Raw genomic sequence first — 19,124 nt, 5'->3', positions numbered from 1 at the left:
TGGCTGAACAACACTTCTGTGTAACCCATTCATAACCCAACACAATCTACATCAGCTTTGGGTGACTAAAATAGTTTTAAAACAGAACATGACCTGTCTAAAAGACATACTTCAGCCATGGTGTTGTCCTTCCTCCAGAGTGCAAAAGTAACTCTGGAGTTAATATTTATTCAGGATTTTAAAACGTTTTGATTCAGCATTTGCTTGTACCGCTGTGATCTCATGTGTCTCTTGTGCACATGAATGCACGGTGCGCGGATCTGTGTGAACACATCCGCAGATATGCAAATGTACAAATCTACATTTGTTGACAGACAGTTTGGGCTACTTATCAGAATTATGGAAAATGTCAGCCTGACAATTTTTAATTGGATGAACATTTTTTAATCAGATTACAGAAATACATATACATTTAGATCATTTACTTTAATCATTACTATTGGAATGTCAAGAGACTTTCAACCAGCACAACAACAAAAAATTTCTGAAGAGAATCACCTACTGCACCTTTAATAACCAACAACTAACTTTTTGCTTACCTTCTGATAGTAAACTTGCCATTGAAATAATCAGGGAAAACAGTTTGGAGCAAATTGGCCAAAATTTATTGCTCAGTGTATGTCCATGGTGTAGATCACAATACAGCACTGATAGTTTAATGCTCACTGATGAAAATTAGTTACTGTCACATATCTCCAAACAAGATACATTTTCTCCCAGCCTTTTCCCCACGATTAATGTCTTCACCTTAGAATATGTCTGTAATTCTCAATTCTACCCACCAAATTCTTCAATAAAACTTAAACGTTTGCATTTAAGGTAAATATACACTTTTAAGTGACTCCCGTTCCAAACATTCCAACCAAGTATTTACCTCTAGAACATGTTTCTTGCTGGATTTGTCTTTAGACGCCCAGTCCACTGACCCTCCTTTGAGATCCACACTATACTCCACTGAACTCTTCTGGTCTCTTCCAAACTGTTGGCAGAGCAACACATTAACAGTCACAGACACACATCACATGAGCCACTAATGAACTGTAACTCACCCAGCCAGACCCGCCTCCTTGGCCCTTATTAAATATCAATAATGAACCTTGCAAAACTGTCCAATAGGAGGTCCAGTTCTTCCTGCGAGCATAAAAAAGAAAAATAAACAAATCACAACATCAGCACAGCGTAGATAGAAGCATTTCTAGCTCTCTCTGCATGATTGTTTCTACTTACCGGACTTTCTTTCCATGTTCAGTGATTTTAGTCATGTTTAAAGTGGCACATTTCTCTGACGGCTGAAAGGAAGAATGGAGACGTGAAAAAACCAGACTAAAACAAACTACAATTAAGGCCCATTCACATCAAAAATATATAATTGCAACGATACGGTTTTAAATGTAGCCAAGCTGTAAATAATTCATGAAGTGAATGTTATCATACATTGCTTATAGTCAATGCTATATCCCTTCTTGATTTGAATGGGTCTTTACATGATAAACTGCAAGAGGCAGCAGAATTAACCCAGCAAAACAGGAGACAAGCAACCAATAATGTCCAATGGCAAAAGAGACCAAACCACCATCAGAGAGAAGTGTATATGTGTGTGTGTGTCTGTGTGTGTGTGCGATCTGGTTATCAGATTTTCAAGGACTGAAAACTGTATAGTGACATGGCTATGACCAGTATTACACTGTTAAGGTGGTATAGGAGTCTTGTGCACTCAAAAAATCATTGAATCATTGAAAAAAATCATACTTAATGGGGTTTTTGACATTCAAATTTTCCCACAAGTTTCCTTTGAGGGTTGAGTTTAGAGGTAGGATAGGATGAGAGGCAATATAATAAGTTTTTTATACTATAAAATGAATTACACCTATACAGAGTCCACATAAACCATATATATATGTTTGTGTGTGTTTGTGTGTGTGTGTGTATATATACAGTGCTTTAGTTTTTAAAACAAAAGCAACACAAGACACAACCACACTGAAAAAAATTATTCAAAGATGATTCCTTGGATTTACTCAATTTTTTTACGTTCAGTGGTTGTAAACAATTTATTTGGGCTGAATTTAAACAAACAAATTAAGTTGAACATTGCTCAATTTAATTTGTTTGTTTAAATTCAACACAAATAAATTGTTTGCAACAGTTTTGCATGCAACACTTTTTTCAGTGCAGCTAATCACAGTTCTGCAACATGATTGGATGAACCACATGAAAAGCACATGCAAATGAAGAGCAGCTGGTGCACACATAACTGTGACCACACATCAATTCAGTTGTGCCAATCTGACTTAGAATAACCACTTATAAGTTATTACGATTACTGCTAACAAATTTAATCCTTTATCCTTATTAAAAATTGATAAGTCAAATTGCCCTGTGATTTTACTCTGGTTAAGATGGTTTTAACTTAAGCATCTTACTTCATACTGAGATCATCAACAGCACGTTATCATTGACGATCTTTTGACTTATTGATTTAGGGAAAAAAGCAAAAACACAACACAAACACACAGCACCGGGTGAGGAGAGAAGACCAACAAAAGCAAAAAAGGAGGACCAGGTGAGAAAAAGAGGGATGATCCTGATACTAACAGAATGGGGAGGTTTGGGAGAGGAAGGGCAGGAGGAGTCGGAGTCGGGTGAGCCAGTTTTGGTGTCCTATACAAGAAAACGACAAACCACATGATTTAAACTTATGCATAATTTGTATCAAGACCTGTAATAAATCAGCCGGCTCGCTCACAGTTATGTCAATACTACACCCTTATTAAGTCAAGCCAATATGGCAATCAGACAGCATTATATACACTTCTATTCCCATTTCAGGGTAAGTCAGGATTTTGCATTTGCTTAAAGTCTTAGGGCCGGATTTACTAAACAAGCCAAATTAACATGCACCCAAAATCCCAGAAAAGCACAGATGGGACTGGAAACTTCTGTGGGTGTTTCTATTGATAATGAGGGAATTAAGCAACACAGACGCAGTGGCTTATTTTCATAATGACCAAAGCAATCTACCAAGAGCAGCGCAAATTAAAAATAATGCTTGCTACTCAGTAATGTAAGAATACGGTTTCCTCCTGACATCCCAAACAAAAGAATATAAATGAAGAACATTCTATGTTCTCTGCATTTCTAGTCATATAAAATGAGTTATATGCACACAGACTTTTACATTTCAGCCAGCCAGCCTCAGTGCTTCCGATGAACTGTCTTTCGATTATAAAAATGCCACATTTAAGATCGGATTTCTCTTAAAATCAGGGATCTTCTCTACCTGATAGATATTCGGTATGAAGTGGGTCTCAGACTGGACAAGAAGCACTGCATTAAGTTCCATTTACCCCCGCAGTCTCTTTAAAATATGACAATTTATATTATTTACTGAATTTTTATTTTCAATTGAGTTTCTGCACTCGCCTGCTGATCCTGACAGCACTAGGGGTTTTTCATCTCGTTTACTAAATGAATGATTAAATCCATTTAACTGAAGGTATTTTAACTATTATTTTAATTATTATAATTATTATATTAAAAATTCGATGCTGTAAACAACCTTATTAAGGCTGTGTGATTTGGCCGAAAATTAAAACCTTGATTAATTGAAAATTTTAACTCGATTACGATTAATGAACAATTATTTTATTTATTTATTTATTTATTTATTTATTTATTTATTTATTTTTTGCCTTCATAGTTCACTGACAAGTTTTGTACAGTAAACATTTTTAAAGGGTGCATTACTTGATTTAAAAATAATTGAAGGAAACACACACCATCTACTAACTATGATTATTTATTGAACATCAATGCTGAACAACTGAAATTCAAGCGCACACTGCCTAAATAACTTGCACTTTTGAAAAAAAAGAAATATTTATATTTTCAATGTTTTTCATATTAAAAGTAGAAAATAAGCAGGATCTCTTCTAAATAAAATAACTCGTGTATATCCTGTAAAAGATATTTTAAACAGTGCATTTCTTTCATCTTCTGTAAACAAATATTTTAATGTAAACAATCATTTTAATGTAATGGAAAATATGTCGTCTCGAGGCATCTCTGGCGCAGCTTCCAATCATTGTCAATGTAGTGCAAAGTAAGGCTCATGAAATGGTCCATTATCCTCCTTGTCCAGAGATCAGATGTGGCTACAAAGCGGCCTCAATAGAATAAATCATCCACAGCATTTAACAGAGCTCACTTGACAAGGAAAAAAATTGTTAAAAATCGTCCTGGAAATATTAGATCGATTATGTGTTCTTAATGTCGATTTCGATTAATCGCCCAGCCCTAAACCTTACCAAATTGAAAAATAGTCACATTAAAGCTTTCCCCGGAAGTTTATTATTGGCTGAAAAACACTAGCTGTGCATTTAGCCCCTTATTGCAGCAGGTCAAGCACAAATTGAGTAAAGACATGTTAAGCCGTAAGACAGCGTTGCAAAACATAATTAATAGACTGCCAAAATGGTAAAAAAAATATTAATAATAATAATCATCATATTGAATAACTAATTTAAAACATTGCATTCCATGACTAATACATTTGCAGTAAGGTCAGCTGAATAAAAAAAAAAGGCCACATGTTCTTAGTGCTATTTTTTTACTATATGCGTTTAACAAATCCTGCCAAAAAATAATTAAATGTCTGAGCTGATGCAAGCTGATAGTAAATTAAAGTAAAATTTAAAAAATAAAAGAAGAAAAACAACAGGTCATTACAGGATTTTAAACAGCATCAGTTTTAAAGTTTAAATTGCTAAACATTCAATCATGCAATTAATCATGTAGGTGTACTACATTTCTTGTGATCATTCAAAGTGAAAAATTCTGCCATCGTCTACTTCAGGGATTCTCAACCGGAGGACCGTGGATGACTAGCGGGCCTCAGCAATCCTGCAGGTGCCCCACGAGAATTAAATTAACTTTCAATATTATAAGTTTTATTTTTAATAATAATAATAATAATAATAATAAGATGCTATATTAAAATATTCAAAGTAATGCACTTTCTCCCGTTCTCTGATTGATTACTTCAATCTCGGCTTCATGATCACGTCTGCAACTAGTACATGTAAATCTGTTTATTCACAAACTATGCGTGAAGTGAAAGTCTCTCTTTGTGTATCTTTGTGTGAACTATTTAATATATCTGCATTGTTGTCCAAATTAATGTCCTGTGAGTGTTTTATAACAGACGCACGCCCATACAGGAGGATGTTTAAAAAAACAACAACACGGAGACTGCAAAAGACCAGCTAAAATTGATAAATGATATAAACATGAATAAAAATAAAGGTTTAAATGAGCATTTCATACAAACATTTTAGAGAAAATGTCAGACACGTGAACCTTCAAAAAATTGATCGGAGAAAGAGGTGGGCCCCGAGGTGAAAAAGGTTGAGAACCCCTGGTCTACTTAATGCTGCACAAAACCATCACACAAACAGCAACATAGCGTTGAAGTCAGAATTATTAGCCCCTTTTGAATTCATTCATCTTTTTAAATATTTCCCAAATGATGTTGAACAGAGCAAGGAAATTTTCACAGTATTTCCAATAATATTTTTTTCTGCTGGAGAAAGTCTTATTTGTTTTATTTTGGCTAGAATAAAAGCAGTTTTTAATTTTTAAAAGAAAGATTTAAGCTCAATATTATTAGATTTCAATTCGATTGTCTACAGAACAAACCAATCGCTATACAATAACTTGCCTTATTACCTTAACTAATTAACCTAGTTCAGCCTTTAAATCTCACTTAAAGCTGAATACTAGCATCTTAAAAAAATCTCAAGTCAAATATTATGTACTGTCATCATGGCAGAGATAAAATAAATCAGATATTAGAAACGAGTTATTAAAACTATTATGTTTAGAAATTAATCTTCTCGCCGTTAAACAGAAATTGAGGAAAAAAAACATACAGGGGGCTAATTCAGGGAGGCTAATAATTCTGACTTGAACTGTAAGTGTCTGTAAACAATGACAGAATAAATTTCAATGTGAAGGCAGATGGTAACATTTCAGTGCATTTGGCATGCAGTTCACAATTACTACAGAGAACTTGTGCAGAAATCACGGTGTATTCTCAAATGAGTTGCAGTGGGTAAACGTGCACATGCATCATCTCATCCGATGTGATTGGCGGCTGGAATATAGAGGCGAGGCAACACTGACTTGTGGAAAATAAGGGTGAGAGCGCAAGGTGGTTTTGCGGCGCGGAAGGAAGGACCGCCGGACCTTGACAGATTTCTGCTTTAACTTCAGTCAAACATAAAGCACACATGAACATCATCCTCACCCAAATCAGGATGGGGGGTCATTCAGATTATTCAAAAGAACTGTTCATTTTTACCACAGCAGTGTTTAACAGTACTAATACATAAATCTAGGTACATGTACCTTGTCATTGGTCTCATGGGAATATATGCTGTGTCTCTGTGTCCTGCTGATAGGAATGGGATCTGGTAGTCTCCGGTCAAGACTACGGGTTTTGTGCAAATCTCCTGGCATCACAGATGTGTGGTTAGACTAAAAAAATGTGGGACAAAAAGAGGCAAGGTTACTAGGACTAGTAATAATCCATGTAAGAGAAACAAAGACTGAAATACTCACAACGTGTACATGCACACACAGACGCACACTTTTAATTAAGCAATGCCACAGGCCACTGGAAGCAGGATTAGTGTGGGTTCAATAAATCAAATTGAACGGGATTTCCGGGACTGGATATATTTCATGCTGTTTTTTACTAAGCATTAGAATCTGTTTGTTTGTCTCACCTGTGATTTGAGACCAATTTTAGGAAGCTCCCATTCAGATCTGGAGCCATCTGCGCTGTAGTAATACAGCCGGCCTCGCTCATCTGTGTGTCTCAACCACTATATACATATACAACACACACACACACAGACATGATGTGCAAAAAAACAAACCAAAATAATCCCCCATTAAGGTGCATGATCAACTAGTCAACTGATGGTCCTGGATATAAGACTGGCTTCAGTTTCATTCTAACTTTAATCAGACAAGTTTATGATTATAAAGAGCATTTTCAGGCCCAATTTACATGTTTTTAACCAAAAATGGGAAACTTTTATGTGTTTGCCTGTATGTTTACATGACAACAGCATTTTTGGAACTTAAAACATAAATCTGGAACCAGGATACAATAGGGAAGTTTTTGAAAACAGCACCATTATCACCTCCGTGTAAACACCTGAAAACGAGAGTCCCGTTTCCACTGAGTGGTACGGTTCGGTATGCTTTTATGGCTATTTTCACAGTCAAAACATACCTAAAAGCAAACTGTACCATACCACTTTTGGAAGGCGGAGCGAAACGCACAGCTGAATGTTGCTGGTTTACAGAGAAATGTCACTAGCGCATACACAAGCCAGGAGAATAAAAACAAAGGAAACGTCATGTTTTAAATGCACAGCCGAGACATTACACCATAATAATATATACATATAATAACGAGCCATGGTCGACCCGAGCTCAAACAAACCTTGTCGTCATCTTGATGAACAGCCACAAAGCCAAGAAGAACAAAATCCGCCGTATCATGTTTTTGTTTACAAGGTCGTCTAAAAGCGCGAGCGGTATCATTTTCTTCCGAGAGCTCATGCACTCGCCACGCAACTATATTTGAACTAACAAACTTTTTGAGCTGATGATAATAACGTGTGCGTGATTATTGAAGTAATTCTGACATCCGATACCTTCAGAAACAGGCAAACGCGAGAGTAAAGCGTGAAAAAACAAAGAACAAGCCCGATTAAAAAAAATAAAAATAAAATCAAAGGAGCAAATGATTCTTTCGGCAACCTAAAACATGAACAGACTGCCATGTTTAATTATTATCATCACCTTTTGAACTATTATGAACTTGGAATGACAGAATTACTTTCTAACAAAATGTTAATGTTACATGTGCTGGTGAAGATTAGAGATACAGATGAGAGGTTTATACTGACTATGGGCTATATGTTGCATGTTGTTTTTGAACTTAAATAAGGACTAAATGTACACTGTGTGTAGTTTTTCTGTAATTGGTAACATATCGGAGACTGTCAGGGTCTGTATGTGTTCATATACGTTGCATTTATTTATTTATTTTTTATATAATCGAAGACGTTACAGTAGGCTAATTCACATTCATTGATCCACAGTTATAATCAAATCATGTTCATAGAAAGGTTAGTAATGAACATTTCTACACAAGCATTTATCTGTATAAAGCATCTGTTTTGTGAGAAGTGCTTCTCATATGATATGTGAATGACCCGTAAAGCTTTACTTTGACATTTCCTCAAGGGAGAATGACGTTGACTGAAACTTTCTGTACCATCGGTACCCTTTTTGCAGTGGAAACGCAAGCCTGATAAAGGTGACCCGTACCATACTGTACCACTCAGTTGAAACCGGCCATTTAAAAAAATATATTATTTTATTAGGAGGTGTAGATTAAAGGCAAGTGCAAACAAACACACAACAATGACAGAGTACACGGTTCTGTTGTTTTTGCTCAAGTGTTTGCTAAAGATCTATCAGCAAAGTGTGGATTTACGTCAAATTACAATCAAAAGCAGAAACATTTTACACACACACTGGAAATTCCATGTACACTAGGGCTGCACAATATGTAATTTTTGCATCAATATCACAATGTATGCATCCGAAATAGTCACACCTCACAGGATAAGCAATGTTGTAGTTGAACACAACAGTTGAGAATACACGAGATTTGTGAAGTCATTGTTAAGTATAATCATAACAGAGTAAAAGCTTATTGGCATGCGCTTTAAAGGCATTTCAAGAGAGTTTAAAGCATTCTGGTGCAAAAAAAAAAAAAAATACATTTGTAACTTCAATAAGGAATTATTTTACTGAATTAATACGGTGAAGACCATATAAAGTGTTATTTTACATTTCATTATTTAATTTATTCGCCTGAATACGGTTACTGACTCTACGGAAAACCATTAAGCACTATTTATTTGACTTTTTTTGTTGCTCTATTGAAATTATTTTTGCAATTTGTTTATTATTTTATACCCTTAGAAAAATCACCCCAATCAATCCTAAATTTTAAAAAATTAATTTTTTTTTTGGTGAAATAATATTCATATTGCAACATGTCTAACAGAAGAACAAGATATCACAATGTAATATTTTTCCAATATTGTGCAGCCCTAGTGCACACCAGCGTTACTGTTTACTCACAAGGTAACAGCGACAAATACTGGCCTGGCATACCCAAAACATAATTTCTGTTTTAATCAAAGATTGTTTTGAAAATGTTGTCATGTAAACATGAAGCGTTTTTTTTTTAAACTTCCATTTTTTGGTTACATTGTTGTCATGTAAATGTAGCCTAAACCCACCTTTCCACCATCTCCAAAATTCAGATCCAAATGGAAGATTTTACCTCCTCCTGGCAATTGCACAGAACTTAACAAATGGGCTATTGTTACTATCTCTACTTTGCAATGGAAAAATAAATGAATAATACATCCATACAAAACAAATGATAATGATACATGAATAATAAGTTCATGGATATGTCTATGCAAACAAATAACAATACTAGGTTTCCTAGAGCTAAATAGCAACATCATTTAAAAAAAAAAAATTATGGTTTAGAAATTATAATATTGTAGAGTAGCGCTTGAACATTAACATTTTACTGAAAAGTAAGGGCTGTCATTATGGCAGTGCAACTGTTGTGACTGAAATAAGCCCAGGGGCATGGGGAAAATATTTTAAAAATTAATGAGTAAGAATTCATTCTAAGCTATAAAAATGCATACAGTTTTTTCAGTGATGCTGACAGTGCATTGCAGTTTTTGTACCTTCTCACCTGTGCAAATTCACTACGCTAAAGTTATATGCCAGATTTTATTAACCAGCCGAGTAACAGTAGCTTAAATTAATCAAGAATTAGTCTTACCAAAAGACAACCATCTTACAGGAGAGATTATGAGGACCGATAATGTTAACAACTAAATTAGGCTCTGCTTATGATAAAGTTAATGTTCCATGAAAAAAATGTGAGTACATGTAATTGTTTGTCTGTTCTGTATTTATTATTATTATTATCATCGTCATAATCACTTCAATCTGAAGTGGTTTTTTTTCTGGTTGCCTGCATGGAAAAATTGACCATCATGTTTTTGGTTGCTGTGTATTCTCATCTCATGCTCATAGTTTTGATTATAAAGACATCATTGTCCAGTCACATACATTGTAAAAATTTTATTTTTTATACCCAAAGCTCAAAACAAAGCTAGGACTTCTGCATATGCAGTTGAAGTCAAAATAATTAGCTCTCCTGTGAAATTTTATTTTATATTTCCCAAATATAATTTAAGATTTTTCCAACACATTTTTAAACATTATAGTTTTAAAAATTATTTGTAATGGTTTTTTTTTGTCTGTCATGGTGAATACATAATATTTTACTAGTCATTTTGCAAGATACTAGTATTCAGCTTAAAGTGAAAATTATAGGCTTAATTAGGTAATTAGGCATTTTAGGTTAATTAGGCACGTTATTGGATAACAACTTCTTTAATGACTAATTTCTTGAGGGGGCTAATAACATTGACCTTAAGGGTGCTTTTGCATTTGTGGTTTGGTTCATTTGGTCTGGACCAAGGGTAACAACTGATACATTGTAGCATTTTTTTGCCGTTTTTTGGTCCTTTTCACACCACACTGATTGCTTTGGTCTGAACCAGTTGAAAAGAACCAAAATGCAGTCATGTGACAAAATCTACAATCACTCAGTGGTCAGATATTATTGAACGTGTTTCCTAAACTGCTTTTCGATTGGTCAGAATTAACATGCGGGAAAACTCCAATGGAACTCCTGCAAGTGAAGGGACGACAGTGCTGGCTGACTGTATCCCTCATCATAGTATAATATATAGTTTGTATATATTACTTTAGACAAACTATACATTTCGAATGAACTGTGGCTGGAAAACAATGTTTTAATGTATTGTTACGGTGAAGGCGCATCGCAAGTCACTTCAGGAGGAGACGTGAATTAATTTAGCTAAACTGCGACATGGTCATCTTCCGGAAAAATTACCAGCGATCCATCAGGTAATGTTTTCCCCTCTCTCTCTTGGTTTAAAATTGTTGGTAAAGCGCTGTCAACAAATACTTTTCCTCCACATCCCATAATCCACTGTGCATCCGACTACGTTAGCTGGATTAGTGTAAAAAGTCGCAGTACTTTTTTCGGTTGAGTCTGTTCTAGTTCAGATCATGTTCTCACCACAAACGAACCGCTCCAATGTTTGTTTGAAAGCGTACCGAGACCACCTCTTCAAGGTCTTGGTATGCTTTTTTGGCCCGATTTTGGTGAGCACTGGAGTACGACCTGCCCAAACAAACCGCACAAAGAGGGAAAACGAACTCAAGCGCGATTCAACTGAAAACACCCTAAAATAGTTGCATGAAAAAAAAAGTATAAACTGCTTCTATTCCAGAAGGAAAACATTATAGAAAATTCTATAAAAAAAATTTCTTGCACCATTAAACATCCCTTAAAAAGGTAAATATTTGAAAAAGAACACCAAATCCACAGGCAACTATTGGAGGTCTTGGAGATGGTAAAAAGTTGTCTTATGTTCAAAACAACTAGAAGATGTTAGAAAATATCTTTTTTTATAAGAATTTTAAGCTGACTAAGAATTAGAACATCCCTTACTGCTAGTACTAAATATAACAAACACAATTAAACACAGTTGACTAGTGAATCAATGATGATTGTAGATCAAACAATGTTAAACCAAAGAAAAAAATGTGCCTATGCAAAAGGTAAGTTAGCTGTTAGTGGATTTCAGTTAGAAACCAAGTATATCTTTGTACCTTCTCGTTAGTATAGTCACACACATAAAGAGTGTGGCCATGCTCATCCATTTCCTCAGACCAGCCTCTAGGGGGCGAACCATACTGGCTGTCTGATTGGCTGCTCAGACAGTTTTCCTCCGACGACAAAACCTTCACCCAGCCAATCACAGAAGAGCAAGATAAGAAGAAAGGAAGAATGAGAGAAATAGCATGATAGTAAAAAAAAGTTCAGAGGCAGACAAGAAAAGAAATAAATCACCAGTTAATCACTATCAACCCTTCACCCACCAGATAAGAGGAACTGAATTACCCAGAAAGCTTTGCATGCATACAATTACACAGCTCAGGTCGAGAAAGAGTTAAGCTATCTCATCATGCACTTCCCAAGACCACAGAGGATATTTTGTCTCTGACAGAGTTTTGTTTCCCGTTTCAAGCCACAGATGATAAGATACACAACTCCGAGAATGCATGCGTGTGTGTGTGTGTGTGTGTGTGTGAGAGAGTGCGCATGCATGCATGGCCGTCTGTTGATTAAGGTATTATCTGAGCGTGTTGTGATTGTACCTCAGTGTCAGTCATGTCGTGCTTCTCCTCTTTCCTGGGAAGGCTGTCCCGTGCCCGTGGGGGTTTCCAGGTCCTCTCCTGCGTGCTGCGGTTGTAGTAGAAGTGTCTGCCATTCTGGTCTTTATGAGTCTCCCAGTCGCCATTGGTGTGGAGAGGAGAGGAGGATGGCGGTGGAGGAGTGAAGGACTGGGAGATCTTCATCTCCTGCAGGTTTGTGTAGACAGGAGAGTCAGGCCTGCCCTGACCTGAACCTAAAGTCTGCACAAGAGGATAGACAGTCAGAGTCAATCAATCCTCTTTAGAAACAGTTGATGTTTGATAGCACAAATAATATTAATAGCAACATGGCCTAGTATGATGCTAAACTGGAAAAAATAAATGTGATTAAAAAAAAAAAAAAAAACATGGCAGCTTAAAGACGCCTCTCAGATGGAGAATGTGCTGTGATTTTTGTTTTCACAGACTTCAACAGAGTGTAAACATCTTGATGGTTCTGTGGGATTCATCTATTCAAACTGATCTTTATTTTGTATTTTTCATTGGATTTAAGTCAGGTGATTGGCTGGCCCATTCCACAGCTTGATTTTCTTTCTCTAAAAGCATTTAAAAGTTTTCTTTTCCACCCTGGTTTCATCTTCATCATCCTGTAATGTAAATGTTGGACTGGAGCAGCTAATATTAATTTACACTGACGAAGGGCAGAGGGTTGCTGAAAAACTTCTGATTGATTTCAGCTGCTGTCTGGGCTTTCACTGCGTTTCTGCACCTCCCTTTCTTCATGTGTTCAAGACTTTTTTTCTGTGCCATTTCATTTTGTTACACAACTTAATTTGTAAACTTATCAGCTTTGTTTTCTTTTCATGTATTATAATACATACATTTATAGTGATGAAAACATGGGCGGCAAAAACATGGGTGGCGCAGTGGGTTGTGCTGTCGCCTCACAGCAAGAAGGTCGCTGGTTCGAGCTGGGTCAGTTGGCATTTCTGTGTGGAGTTTGCATGTTCTCCCTGTGTTCGCGTGGGTTTCCTCTGGGTGCTCCGGTTTCCCCCACATGTCCAAAGACATGTGGTATAGGTGAATTAGGTAAGCTAAATTGTCCATAGTGTATGTATGTGAATGAGTTTGTATGGATGTTTGCCAGTTTGTGGGGTTGCAGGTGGAAGGGCATCCGCTGCATAAAACATATGTTAAGTTGGTGGTTCATTCCCCTGTGGCGACCCCTGATTAATAAGGGACTAAGCCGAAAAGAAAATGAATGAATTAATGATCAAAACAGAGAGCTGCACAGCATATTTACCACTATAATATGAAAACTTTACAAATTTAAAGCAACACCCACAAACTCAAAAGCCAGAAACAATCTCTTGCAGGTTCAAATGGACCACTAAGAATTTCTGTCTGAAAATCATGATACAGCATTTAAATACATATTTTATTATAATTAATATATTTTGTGACAGAGGGTGGAAAATAATGGCAGGTTACCCTGATGAAGGCAAGTGTTGTCAAAACGCGTAGGTGCTGTTTTATAGAATAGCCATGTTAATAAATGCTTTTCAAATATTTTCACTTACTTTGAGTGCCTTGGATTTCATTGTTTAAATACTTGCATCTGTTTGAACAGGTTGACTCTTTTATACTGCTCTCTAATAGTGTAGTTTGAGAGTGGAAACCACCTTCCTTTATTGTTATAGCTTCACATTAACATAAAACTCCAAGAGGTTTTTAAATAGTTTATATAATGCGACAACTGTACAAAAACACAATCATGCATGTGTCATACATGGGATACGTCATGTTCTTGTCATCTGGTCTGTCTTTTTCTAGATTTTTTGCAATATTTTCTCATCTGAACAAATATGCAGCAGCCAAAATTTTGTTGCATCCTGAATGCTCACTGAAACTGATTGGTACTGATAGTTTTTAATAGTATTGTTTTCTATTGCTACACAATGAAAATTAAAAGACAAAAACAATTGAGTCACAGTCCCATAGGGAAACAGAGGAAACAGATTAGAGAAAGAGAGACTGTCATTCATAAGCGAAACTATATATAGAAAAACCTGCACAGCTACATTCCAAACCCTTACAACACACATATGAATGTTTGCTTTAACACAGAGCCTCTCAACAAGATTAGATTTGCAATACACAAAACAACATAAAAAATAATAACAGCACAAAGAAAAAAACACTGAACAAACTAATCATTTATATTAGTAACCTATATCCTTACTTAACGCTCAAATTTAAAGAAAGATGAACTGAGGAAGGGAGTGACTGAATGAACTCTATGGCTTGCCATTCAATCAAAACCATTACACAACAGCTTCGGGAGTAATTCAATTATAGCCAAGCATATTATAATAAACGTTGAGAGAAAGGAAGCTCTCCTAATAATTTAGTGAATTTGATTAAATTCAATTATAAAGCAAGTCAAATGAACCAGTCCAGTCCAGTTGTTCTTTCTAGATGTAAACTATCCCAGCATGCATCACTGCACCTGAAATGAGGTAATGAGCTCACATGAATGTGTGCACGGTGAACCAGGATGGCACTTAGCGGTATTAGCCACACAGAGGATAATGTCATCAGATTAAAGACTCAGCCAGAAGTGCACAAACACAGGCTAACGTTGTACTGTGATTAAACCGGAACTGGTCAGAACTCCGGTTTTTAAGGTCAACGTTAACCCAAGGCAGAATTGACAACTGATGCACGATATCCTAAAATATGACCATGTGCTCACAAAAACAAAGTAAAATGTCAAATGAAAGACTTCATCACAACATTCAAACTTATAAGCGGGAAATAAACTGTTCTGAAGAGAAGGAATGATGTGTAGTGTGTGTGTGTGTGTGTGTGTGTGTAAAGGGGGTCACACACCAGAAGCGGCGCACCACGTAGCGCCATACATTTCAGAATTCTAAACATAGGTTTCTATCAGTGTACACACACCGGTGCCGCAAGTCGGAGGCGCCCAGCCACGGCTCAGGACACTGCTCATATTTCTGCAGCGTCACAGAGCGCCATCTGATTAGTTTCATTTGAAATACCATGCGAATGTGCGCATCTGGTGTGCGATACTTTCAACTGCCATGTGCACACAGTGTCGCGGTGCAGCCGGTGCGTGACGCCCTTTTGAGCTAAAAATCATACTTAATCATGCACACACATATTTCAGCCAATATTGACGACGTGTTGGCCAATGTGATACTCAAATGTGCCACAAACTGTTGGTAAGCTAAATATTTGGTACATTTTCTATTAAGTACAATCACATGTTGACAGCAAATAGGCATACTAATATAAAAAATAACCATGACAAAACTATACAGAACCAAGAAGATAGAAAAAATGCTAACAAAATGCCACACAATTCTAAACTTAAACATAATCTAATTCTGTCAGTAGCTAATCTCTTACTAAAACTGGACCCAGCCTATTAGGCCATCGTCCATATCTCAGGGGGTGGGATTATGCAATGGCTTAAAGAAGGGGTGTCCAAACTCAGTCCTGGAGGGCTGGTGTCCTGCTGAGTTTAGCTACAAATTGCTTTAACACACCTGCCAGAAAGTTTACAGTGGAGCTGCACAATATATTGTTTAAGCATCGATATTGCAATGTGCACATCTGAAATCGTCACATCACAGGATCTGCAATGTCAAGTATGGTTATTGTAGATTAACAGCAAAGTTTAACTACTGTGGGTTTAAATTTTATTAAATGCATTTCTTTTGTTTTGTATGTTTTCTGTCAAACATATCAAGTCAGTTTAAAGCATTCAGACACAATAAACAATAACATTTGTTGCTTCAACAAAAACTAATAATATAAATATTTTTTTTTGTGAAGGCTGTCAAGTGTCATTTTACTTTAGATGTTTTAAATTTTTGAATTAACTATTGTTCAATTTTCATTAAGTCTAGCCAGATTAATATAAAACCTTTTTTTCCTCATTTGTATGTTTAGAGATCTTGTTTAAAGTTATTTTTAATAATTTATTGACATGACTCCACTATAAAACATTTGTAAACGGTGACCAAAACAAGTTAATCATTCCATCTGGTGAAATAGATTTCATATTGCAAAGTATATTGAGAAAATAATATATTGCAATGTCAATTTTTTCCAATATCGTGCAACCCAAGTTTCTACTATATCTAGTCAGAGCTTGATTAGCTGGTTCAGGTATGTTTGATTAGGGTTGGAGCTACGGGCTGTGTTTTTTTCAGAGTTCTTGTGTCCTTGTGTTGCATCCTCATCAACCGCCAGAGTTCAGTTCCAAAACTCAAGACCGCAAGAACAGAGGACACTTGAAAGTTCTCGGATGTGTTCTTGATATTGAGGATGCATTGATGAAGACTTGAGCACAAAACTCACTCGAGAAGTCCCAGAAGTCTTTACGGCTGAATAAAGGAGGTGGGAAGAGCAGCATTTAATATAGATTTATTATTGAAGTTCAGAGACAGAACTTATTTATATCAGGAGTTTCCCTAAATGAGACGGTCAAAGTAAACATTACCATGAAAATCTTAATAAAGGCATTAACACATTAAGGGTGTTTATTTGCTGAAATTCGTATTTAAATCGGTTTTATTTGTATTGTGCAATGTACATTTGTACGTTTTTTGTGCATGTTATATATATTAAAAAGAGAAAAAACAATAAATTGCTGTATGATTGCTGTAATGTTTAAATAATTTTCGGTTAAAAACGTGTGAAGGTCATGTGACCATCAGGAAGAACGCAGCATCTCATTTCTCAAAGGATGCGTTCTCTGTTCTCGCGGTCTCCAGAGTTCGTTCTTCCAGGGTAACTTGGCAGGAACAAGTCCGTTCTCAGCATTCTTGGAATTGAGAAGCAGCCAAACTCTCCAGGACACCGGCCCTCCAGGACCGAGTTTGGACACCCCTGGCTTAAAGGCATAGTTTAGTCTAAACTCTGTCATCATTTATTCACCCTTCACTTATTATAAATCTGTTTGAGTTTTCCTGATGTTTTACACATACCAAGAAATTTTGATGAATGTTAGAAACTACGGCCTATTCCTATTGTGTTTAAAGGGAAAAAAGGTTGGAACTCAAAAGTTAGGAAACAACTGAAGAGGAGTGCATTTTTATTTTTGGGTGAACTAAAGAAAAAGAAAGCTTAAGGACAAAATGTATTTGTAAACATTTAAGTGAAAGATGACTCAGAAGTACATGAAGAAATAAAAGCTAGCTTCAACTAAAAGTAGTAGAACAGTACAGAGAAGTCACCAACTTTTTGCTAATAACCAGACCTCCAAACTTCATGTGGCCTTCAGATTAGCTCAAGAACAGCACATAGAGAGTTTCAGGTGTTTCCATGGCTGAGCAGCTGCATCCAAACATTTACATCAAGTGCAATGAAAAAGCATTGGATGTAGTGGTGTAAAGCAAGCCGCCAACAATTCTACAGCAGTAGTTATCAATTCCATTCCTCTGGACCCCACCGCCCAGCACAGTTTAAATGTCTCTCTTATTTGACACACAATGATCAGTTCATGGATCTCTCTGTTTACGAGCTGATGATCTGAATCTAGTGTGTTAAGCAAAAAACACAAAATGTGCAGCCCAGGGTGGCCGGAGGACCAGAATTGGGAACCCCTGCTCAGAAGTGTTCTCTAGACTAACCATTCATGCGTCTCTTCTGGTTTTAGTGGTTGCCAGGAAAACAATACTTGCTGGACTGCACATTAGCTGTTGTAAGATTTGGTGGAGGATGGATTACAGTGTGGAGTTATTTTTTTAGGGGTTTGGATTGGCCTTTTAGTTCCAGTGAAAGGAACTCTTACATGTTGCCAATTTTGTGGGAAGAGTTTAGAGACCCTTTCCTGTTTCAGGACTGACCTGCACATAGTCCTAACCTCAACCTGACTGAAAACCTACAGAACAATTAGATTGTGAGCCAGGCTTTCTCGTCACACATCAGTGGCTGACATCACATATGTGCTTCAAGAAAAATGGTCATAAATCTCCATAACTCACTCCTAAACTTATAGAAACCTTTCCCAGAGGAGCTGAAGCTGTTATCGCTCCAAAGAGTTGGAGAAAATCTTATTAAACCCTGCTGATTAACATTGGGATGTCATTCAAGTTCATGTGCATGTAAAGGCAGATGTACCAACACTTTTGGTAATAGTGTGTATGTGAGTGTGAGGGTGTTCAAGAAGGATTGTCAGCAAGGCACTATAAGTGCAGGAATGAGGAAGCATGTGTGAAGTTGCAGCATGTCAGAACAGAATCCCTGGAAAGCAGAAGAGAGCAAAGTTCCCTCTCTTTCCCTCCAACAACCTTTTTTAGCCCCTCATTTCTTTCTGTTTCTATACATGTGTAACTCTCTGACGCTCTCTCTGCCTTTCCAATCATATTTTAACTCTCACTGCCATGACAAATATTTAACAAATAAATCATGCAGCTTTACCACTCACATCCACAGCAAAGGAGGGAAAGAAAATTTAATTATTTAAGAATAAAACGATGTGTATTTAATATACATTTTAAATGCTAAAAACATTAAACAAAGTAAAATGAACATATAATATGTACTTACTTTACATACTTCTACAGTCAGACTAAATTAAGGGCATTTTAAAACTTGGCACTTTTGTCTTTTTAACACTAAATCTCTAATATTATTGTGTCCACTTCACATTG

The 19,124-nt window shown here is 36.4% G+C and overlaps 1 protein-coding gene across 2 annotated transcripts in view; it reads right to left on the bottom strand.

Moving 5' to 3' along the window:
• Positions 1-19,124, bottom strand: part of arhgap12a (Rho GTPase activating protein 12a) — a 49,968-nt gene that overhangs the window by 12,858 nt on the left and 17,986 nt on the right. The window contains exons 3-11 of one of the 2 annotated variants that reach the window (XM_056480202.1): positions 12,442-12,699; positions 11,893-12,024; positions 6,789-6,887; positions 6,409-6,537; positions 6,184-6,267; positions 2,596-2,661; positions 1,228-1,289; positions 1,050-1,131; positions 875-979 (exon numbers count right to left, since the gene is read on the bottom strand). In XM_056480202.1, coding sequence (XP_056336177.1) covers positions 875-979; positions 1,050-1,131; positions 1,228-1,289; positions 2,596-2,661; positions 6,184-6,267; positions 6,409-6,537; positions 6,789-6,887; positions 11,893-12,024; positions 12,442-12,699 — 1,017 coding nt within the window. The remainder of the gene's footprint in view (positions 1-874; positions 980-1,049; positions 1,132-1,227; positions 1,290-2,595; positions 2,662-6,183; positions 6,268-6,408; positions 6,538-6,788; positions 6,888-11,892; positions 12,025-12,441; positions 12,700-19,124) is intronic. The other variant, XM_056480209.1, reaches the window with a different exon arrangement.

This window comes from Danio aesculapii, chromosome 2 (genome assembly GCF_903798145.1).
Source record: "Danio aesculapii chromosome 2, fDanAes4.1, whole genome shotgun sequence".
NCBI lineage: Eukaryota > Metazoa > Chordata > Actinopteri > Cypriniformes > Danionidae > Danio > Danio aesculapii.
This window is presented reverse-complemented; position numbering and strand designations above follow the sequence as displayed.